We start from the raw sequence: 9,233 nt of genomic DNA, 5'->3' as shown, positions 1-9,233 counted from the left end.
ATACAGGGATATTATCATTATACGAGTTTGCCTATACTCAAATGTCAATCGCCATTTTCCCGCTAGCAATCCGTTGCCGATAGGCTATTGCAGCTATTGCTTTTTCAATTTTGTAATTAATTTATTAATTTCTCCGTTTGTTTAGGAGAACAATGGCAAGTCCCCGACTCCCTGAAGGTAAAATTTATTTGTTTCTGTCAAATTTGAATCAAAAGACGTTTTAATTCGTCCAAGTGTTTTCATTTCTGTTATTGTTTAGACCTTTTGTTCGTTGATTACTTTGTACCTCCCGTGAGGCATTCCACTTAAATGTCTGTTGTTTTGAATCTTAGATATTATAGAAATGTTCTTTGAACTTCGTTGTCACTAACAGAGTATGTACTTATTAGAATTTAAGAAGTATTCCTGATAGAATCAGATTTTTTTGGATAGAGAATAATAAATTAGTGCGTATTACAATGAGATGTTTTACACCGCTGTAGGTGTATTATATTGACTAGACTCTCTTATAGATGCTGATGTATTAATATGATATCTATATTATGATGAACTCCGTAGTACAAAAGGATATAGGTAGGGAGTGGTGGAGATGCGAAATAACAACGCAATAATACGAACAATAAGCCAAAAATGTTTAATGTCATATCGATAAATTTACATTGCGTTAATCGTTAACACCAAAAACTGGACACCCAGGACGCGCATGCGCCTCCACTAAACGAGTAAAAATTCACCTAAAAAAACGATCGCTAAATCAGGTAGGACATACATAGATAGAGCGGCGTCGGATAGATCGCCGGCGGCTTGGGGGCCGGTACGGCGCCCCCCCCTGCGGGCCCGGCCGGGCCGCGGCCGGTGGTCGGTGCTCTCTCTCACACGAACCACTCGTCCTTGTGCGCGAGAGCGCTCAGCGCGCCGCCCGCGCCCGGAAGCGGCCCGGGCGCGCCCAAGTGTACCCGCGCGGGCCCGCAGGGAGCGCCAAGTTTCCCGGCAGCCGCGTGCCGCCCGCCGGCTCGCCGCCGTCGCCGGCTAGCGAGGCGCCAGCGCCCACGCCTGCGCCGGCCGTGCCAGCCGCGCCGGCGCCGTTGCTGCTGGCCATCTGTTGCACTGCAACCACACCGCGCCCGGTCACTCCACCGAACTCACTCATGCCAACCGACCGCGAAGGGAAACAGGAATCTTTTATAATGTCTAGCTAATAAGACTATTCAGAGGTCGAAATTCGAAACGTTACATAGTTATCACAACATTCAGATAAAACTGTTACATTATAAAAATATATTGTTTGTTCAAGCCTGAGAGTATTCGTCTATCTCAGGTTTGTATTCGCACATGAGGTGCGTGCTGGTGCGGCAGCCACACAGGCGGTGGAGCCTGTCGCGACACTTGCGTGCCAGGCCGGCGAGACACTCACAGTGTAGATGCGTGCGGTGCGCTCGCGAGCGGCGACAGAGGCAGCACGCGGCAGCGGCGGCCACCACCAGCGCCAGCGACGCGCCCGCGCCGCCCGCCACCACCCACGCGCTCGTCGCGCCGCTACCACCGCTCTCTGCCGTCACAACATGAACAAACATTACACACACAACTTACTAAACGCTATTACTTTTCTGGTGCAACTTTATTACGTGTTTATGTCACACGACAAACTCAATAAAGTCTGGCTCGTAGTAAATAAAGCTCGACTTCCAATAAACGTCCTTTGACTGGTGTTGGAGTACCAACAAAACGAAAGCGCCGCGAGGCAAAGGAACTCGGCACTAAGGATAGAGTCTTATTGCTCGTATCGCAGCCATGCAATAGAAAAACTACGAATAGCACCTACACACGTATTGAATTTTGCCTAGAATCCTTCAGTATTAGTTTACAATCAAGTAACATACAACATTGAATAATCTTTGTTAATAAATAGGTACAAAGTTATATGAAGATATACATACTATAGAACTTTGGAATTATCAATAAACTTTTTAACTTCAACTGAAAATATAGCGCGACCTAATGCTATGCATCGAAACGACAAATGTATATGTTGAAATTCACACTATAATTATCCCACAGACACAGAGATGATAATATACAAGACATGTCTGTCAATGTGCGAAACATCAAATCAACCCTTTACGCATTAGCTAACAAACATGCAAACATATCCACTAACTTTTACATTTACAATATTATTTGTTACTGGTAAGTCTCTCATATGTGAGAATGCCCCGGGGTAGGTACAGTCAGCAACAGAAGTCGTTGAACATAATTTGTTTCCAATATTTCCTAATCATTATCATTTACCATAAGTTGCTGATTAATTTAAATACAAAACAACTTGTCATAATTGACCTACAAAAGTAGCTGAACGCCGTCAAACCATTCACTGCTAAACATTACTAGCAATTTTTTATGATCTGTAATAAATACAAATGTGGCTGAAATTAGCAAATTCTTTGTTTTATATACAAGCTATTTTTCCAACAGTCCAGAATATCAATTAAATTGTTATTTTATAACATACTAGCTTTGGCTCGCTACTCCGCCTGCGTGAAAAAGTTTTTCAAGGACTAAAGTCTTGCTTTATATTTACCCGGGGTAGAAAGTAGCGTATAGCGCTTAAGAGAATGTAGCTTCCTATTAGTGAATTTTTTTCAAAATCGTTTAAGCTGTTCCTGAGTTTAGCGTATTCAAACAAACAAACTCTTCAGGTTTATATAACATATATATTGAAGTTAATAACCAGAATTATACATTTTTAAGTTTGGACAAAACATCATAATATTTTAGTAAGTAATATTATAACATTAATAGGAATAGGTTAGTTACATTTTAAACATCCTATTTTATAGAGCACTGGCCGGTTTAAGGCGATACCTCAAGGTCCATTTTCATACATTTTGTTAATAAAATCACTAACTAGACGTGAATTTAAATTCTTTACTTGCCAATACTTGCTTAGTTACCCAGATTAAAGGTGAAACAAAATGTATGAAAATGGACCTTGAGGTATCGCCTTAAGGAACAAATGTGTAAATTCAAAATTATTCTGGCAGGAGAATCTCTTCGAAGGATTCAACGTAAACGTCAGTTTCTTTTTCATATTTTTTTCAGCCAATCCTTTACTTTGGTAGCCATATTGAAATGATAACCTTAATCTGTACTCTTCTTTGGTAAGTGATTTATGGTCCGTTTCAATGTTCAGGTGTTTTGTAAATTAGTATCTGTTCATCGACTTTTGTTGCTGATCGTACCACCGCAATATCTTTTTCTGTCGCCAAGCAACAATGTGTAGTCACAGTTGTGTTCCGATTTGAAGAACATTGTACCTTGTGTAACTACTGGACATAATAAGACTTAACATCTAATGTCTCAGGAAGGCGAGAACAGTGGAATACCAAACAATACTTGATAATTCAAGGTGTTGGATGGTGTTCCTACTGTTATGGGCGGTCGTATCGCTCACCACCAGGCAAACGACAAGCTCGTCATTCAAAGCAATATAGCAAATAGAATAGCAATAGCAATAGAAATATCTCACCAGGGCATAGCGCGGCTGTGTCTTCATCGGAGCCGTCAGCGCAGTGGTCGACCCCGTCGCACATGAGGTCTGCACTCACGCAGAACTCCCGCTGCTTGCATCTGAACTCCTTGCACCCGTGTTCTGGAACCGCGCGCGAATCTCGTCAGGTACGACCACTGTCCCGCTCTCGTAGCATGAGATCGACAACTTATGTGGAGTGTGGATGAGATGTGGAGTATGTCCCCCGATAATGTCATTAGAAGATCAACTTGATGTATCGACCTGCCTTCGGTAATGGGGGATCAGTAACTTGCAATTGCTGGCATTTGAAGAACTTTGACGTCATTGCAGTTTTTGGAATGTTTTCATATGACATATTAGTTTTCTCTGAGATTCTCCGAGCTTCAAAGCTCGGTATCATAAAATGCGTGCAACTGCTGATCCTGGCTTACAGGAGTTGTAGTGGTGGGTGTGAAAGCGGGAAAGTCTCTATAAGTCTCTATATGACTTATGGAAAGAAGAGGTTTTAAAAACATTCGTCCCACTGTCAAACCTAATCATATGTACTCTTGTAAAATAACCAAACAGATAATCACATAAGATACCCAAAAAAATGTACAAAAGTACTCTGTTAAGTCACCTAACTGAAAATAAACTGATCAAAATGAAAGAGCCAAAACATCTCACAGAGGACCGGCGAAATGATAGTTGTTAAAACTGCTGACTCGGCGGCGGCGAAATTGGCCTCTCATCACAACACGTAGCAACTGTGTCAACTACTGCGTTTATTAGTAATTTTGAAATTGCATTTTTCATCGCACTACTCAGTGTCGAAAGTATATTGATGGATGCGAGGAGTTAGTTTCATTTGATGTTAACAGCTGACGTGTGGTAATGACACGAAATATGTTTTAGCTAAATGTAATTAGTTAGTAAATTATCATATGATTTATATAAGATTTCATATTATATTATTTAAATCATACTGTGATCTCTTTGAAGTATTGAAAGAAATGTTGGTTATTTAAACAGGGTAATTTTGACATTGCGTTACTAAATTAAATCACATATTTATCTACTTGGAAATAACACTTTACAATGAGTTACTTGAGCCGTGGAGATAAAATAAAAAAGTGTAACTTTCGAACAAATAAAAAGTATTTTTAATTTTACGCACCCTAATGCTATTACTACTGTAAGAGAATTCGTCGCAGCGGCTACTTCATACTTTCAGTTAGAAATATAATCACGCACACGCCATAACCGCATTATACTACCAAATGATCAAAAAATAAAAAAAACTATTATAAAGATTTTTGGTGAAAACATTCATTATTAATAGATGATTTGTGGCACAATGTCAGCAAAGGTGAAGACGAGTATATGGTTTCATTTAGTAACGCAATATCAAAATGACCCTGTATACACTATGGTCTAATTTACATAGACAACTAGACGACCGTCACCAAAAACATTACCTCCAGACAGATCAACCCTACGTTAAGTCCCATCCATTTTTCCTGAATTTCCACGATACAATAAAGCCCATATCATCAACAGCACATGAATAGCGCTCACACCGCAGCGACGCATTGTTCGAGTTTCATACCACAGCACAATGCGTCTACCCGCGCGGGGAATTTTTTAAATTAGCAACATCGGCGCTTGTAAAACATTGTTCAAAAGGGAATTTCTGCATAATGTCTTTGATATCAAGCGTTGGTTTTGGAAGGGTTGTTTGTAGTTTGACGCTCGGATTCGTTTTAGCTTTTGAAATAATATAGCTTTATTTAAAAAGTATGTGTGATGGAATTTAGCACTCTTCAGGAATGTATTTAAGATACTTTTTTGTCACTAGTCTAGAAGGGTCCGTATAACTCGATTCTTACTGGCTTTACTGTCGTAATTTATGTAAATTCTAATTATCATTACAATAATTTGTACACCACATTTATGCATATTAGTACTTATATGTTGTGTTGGGTTCCCTTTGAGAAAAATCCACCCTTAGCCTAGATTTTCGACAGAATCAAGTGTGTTTTCAAAAATATAGCCTGATATTAGATCAAACTCACAAACTCGCCAGGTGCAAGCACGCACATATTAGACAAATGAGAGAACAAATACAAGGAACTTCTCTAAAACCAGTGCTTATAATGTACGCGGGCATTTAAACCCTAAATTTTTAAACGTTAATATTAACAGTTTAGTGGTAGCTCTTAGTGCCTAATTTATGGCTAAAGTGGGGACAGATTTGCTAAAGTGCCTAATGGCAGGTCCATTAGCGCTAAGATTTAATATCGGAGCTGAGGACGCGGAGAGAATTCCTCTGAGAGTCGGCGTCGCTTAGCGAACTCAGCAGCTTCGTACGGTCTTAGAATATTAAGAATTACCGCACTTGGGTTTTTAAATGGTTTAATAAGAACACGTATGGTTTATTCATTTAAATCTCTTTCGAAACTGTTCATGCTTGTTTGATTTGTACTTTGTATTTTTGATGTCTCATTTCTTTAACAAATTTCGTCGAAATTGACCTTTATATCCTTAAAGAATTAAAACGTTAGTAATTAAAATCCCTCAGAAAAAATATTAATAGTGTATTTATTCAGTATCCTTCTAACGTCAAATATTTTTTAGAAAGTCAAGATATGGTTGCAGTGTTATATTATAATTTCAAAGTTGTGGATGCGGTTGCTATTTTTCTTTGACAGGCGATGTTTTAATCGTCTTGTAACACAATTAATATTTAATCCATTTCAAATTAGTTAAAATACAGTCTACTAATCATTATCGCCACCATTTTTAAGTACAAAGGATAAATAATGAAAATCCATAACAAGAATTCAATCAAACGTAAATCGCCTAACGAAATCCAAAGAGCAAATCTCCAAAACAACATGCCAAGAAGTCGAGAAAGTACGCAAACAGCACGCGCCGGCCACTTGGTCTTAACTGCGCTTTAATGGACAAAGTTGCACCCCACTTCATTGTGTATGCACCCAACTTTAACAGTCTTAATAGCTGTGAACATGGATTGGACAGATGGCCTTACGACTTCATTGTAATGATGCTAGCCCCTAAAGTTACTATTTTTAAAGACGCTTTTGTTGGTGGTAGTATATTTGTACCTGCCATAATAGCGCCCACCGTAAACAAGGTGTTAAAACCCGCCATAGTGGCCTTCTTGTGTGGCGTTCCGGGATCAGCCTGTGTATATCCGGTAACAAGCCAAAATAAGATATAATTCAAATGGCAGAGGTATCTGCCAGTGTTTATGGACGAAATAACTTCACATCAAGAGACCACTATCACATCTATTAAGTTTATCTCTGTAACTCACTTAATACTGTATTAAATTTTCTAGAAAATAGTACCTTAAAGTATGAGCTACAAAGCTTATTTTAATGCGAAGCTGTAAATTATTATAGCTCCTATAACGAGGTCTGATCTTTACTGCTACGGTAACTGCCACTCAATACCCATAAAGGAAACGCTGACTTCACCCTGTCCCTTGAAGTTCTCACATTAAAACGTTTATGGCTATATTTTCACTCTGCCACGTAGTGACGTTAGACTTGACAGTAATAATAGTTACGAGATTTATTGGTAGTCTATCCAGAATTATCCCGGTTTTATTAAGGAGCCACACTATGTAAATCATCATCATCATCTCAGTCACAGGAAGTCCACTGCTGAACAGCGGCCTCCCCCAAATGTAAATGTTAACTCCTTACAATGATTAAGGCGTTAAATGAATTTTCAATATCAATTGAATTGCGTACCATGAATGCCGTTGTGAAGTTATCGCGGTATCGTATCAACTTAAGCAAATTTCAGTTTCTTAGGGCTGTATTAATATTAATCTCATCTTTGAGTATCTCAAGTAGATATTTACAGTCTTACTTATAAACTTGTTTTAGCGTTAAGAGGTGGTTTAGAATTGTTTAAATAGCTGTCAAAAACATCACCGGTTCCTAGTTTAAACCTTATTAAGAGGCAAGATGGCGGATTTTGACTTACAGCTGATCGAGTAAATTTGTGTTATAACTAAGCATAGCTTTGCGATTTTTTTTATAAGTAAGACTGTATTGAACTATTTATACAAGGATTAAGCTATAATTTAAGAGCGTGTTCGCAGCTGAGTCGACCCTGTCAAATAAACAATACTCAGCAGTCAAAATCTATCACGTATTGTGACTTATTTGTTGAGTTTACGTTAAAATGGGTATATTAAATATTGCCTATCTTAAGATGCTGATTGATTTGATAGCGTCTCTGATATCGCACTTCAGAGCGAAACTGAGTTTCATGTTTGAATGCGGTCCTTGGTAGTATATGTTTCTTCAACAAGGCAGCGTCTGCGCGACGCCTTATAATATTCTACCATCGTTCACAAAGAAAATATCTAGAATAGCAGAGTTACTTTGGAGTTAAAATAGAAATATATCGCACCCATCGAGCCGGAACGGTTTGGTGGCGCGAATGTGCTGCTTTGTGTCGCGTGTAATTGCTCTCTTTGTGCCTTATTTTGAAATGTAATTAAATTTTCCTGATGTGTGAAGAGAAATAGGTTGCAATGTGTTTATATTTTTACTTAATTTTATAGTGAATTAATTTCCAGGGTCCTTCCGCCGTAGCGTGAATAAGCATCTCACTAGACTATAACCAGATTGATCCCGGACACACTTACGTGGGTCATTATAGCGGGTTTTCAAACCTTGTATACGGTGATCGCTACTAGGGCAGATACAAAATATATCTTACCACCAATATTACAAACATCGATCTTAATCGAAGGAAAAACTTAAAGTTATTCAACACAACACATTTTTAAAAATCAGCCTCAAACAAATATTGTTACATTCTAGTACATAATCTCACTCAATTTCACTTTACAGACAGAAAACAAAACCAATAAGTCAGCAACAGGTTACAATGAATCAGGCGTGAGGGTGTTCGCGTTCGCGGCCAATAAAACATATAAAACGCGAGCGGAATGCGTAAACGAAAGGCCTTGTCGACTCGCGAATAAACAGCGGACAAATTAAACGTGGGCGAACGTTTAATTCTCTAACGCTCTTTATTGGATGTTTGGGTGTTTGGAGTGACCTAAGGCATCGTGCAGACGTGTCGAGAGACATTACTGTGGAATATTTCTTTAGCAATTTTATCTTTTAGGCAAGAGCGTTGACTGCGTGGTATGTGGTTATGTTAAAACACCTATTAATATGGTTTTTTTATTAATTTAGAAATCTAAGTGAGAGCCTTTACCCGCGTGAAAGAGTTTATCCGGGATAAAATTTTCCTTATATATTTTGTCAGGATAATAAGTAGTAGCCTATATTTTTTCCAGGGCCTCAAATTGTCTCTAAACCAAATTTCATCAGTATTTTTTGAGTTAATCGCGTTCAGACAGACAAACGCGGCGGGGGGACTTTGTATTATAATATCTATTTTTATATACTCGTTTTTGCTTACGGCTTCAAGAGTATGATTTTTTTTTCCGAAATAAAAAGTAACCTATGTCCTTCCCAGGATCTGAAACTATCTCCATACCAAATTTTATCGAATACCGTTGAGTAGTTTTTGAGATTATCGCGCTCAAACAAATAGACTTGGGGGGACTTTGTTTCATAATATTTAAAGATAAATGTCGACTTATTAAACACAATCTGATACAATATCGTAACCGATTCAGGTAATCCGTTTATCAGTTTTTAAGGAA

The 9,233-nt window shown here is 38.5% G+C and overlaps 1 protein-coding gene across 1 annotated transcript in view; it reads right to left on the bottom strand.

Annotated features, from left to right (window-relative positions):
• Positions 1–611: 611 nt before the first annotated feature.
• LOC115445345 overlaps positions 612–9,233 on the bottom strand; it is a 66,916-nt gene continuing 58,294 nt past the window's right edge. The window contains exons 5-7 of the mRNA XM_030171579.2: positions 3,527–3,649; positions 1,415–1,549; positions 612–1,107 (exon numbers count right to left, since the gene is read on the bottom strand). Coding sequence (XP_030027439.2) covers positions 908–1,107; positions 1,415–1,549; positions 3,527–3,649 — 458 coding nt within the window. The 3' untranslated portion in view covers positions 612–907. The remainder of the gene's footprint in view (positions 1,108–1,414; positions 1,550–3,526; positions 3,650–9,233) is intronic.

Source organism: Manduca sexta, chromosome 23 (assembly GCF_014839805.1).
Source record: "Manduca sexta isolate Smith_Timp_Sample1 chromosome 23, JHU_Msex_v1.0, whole genome shotgun sequence".
Classification (NCBI taxonomy): Eukaryota; Metazoa; Arthropoda; class Insecta; order Lepidoptera; family Sphingidae; genus Manduca; species Manduca sexta.
This window is presented reverse-complemented; position numbering and strand designations above follow the sequence as displayed.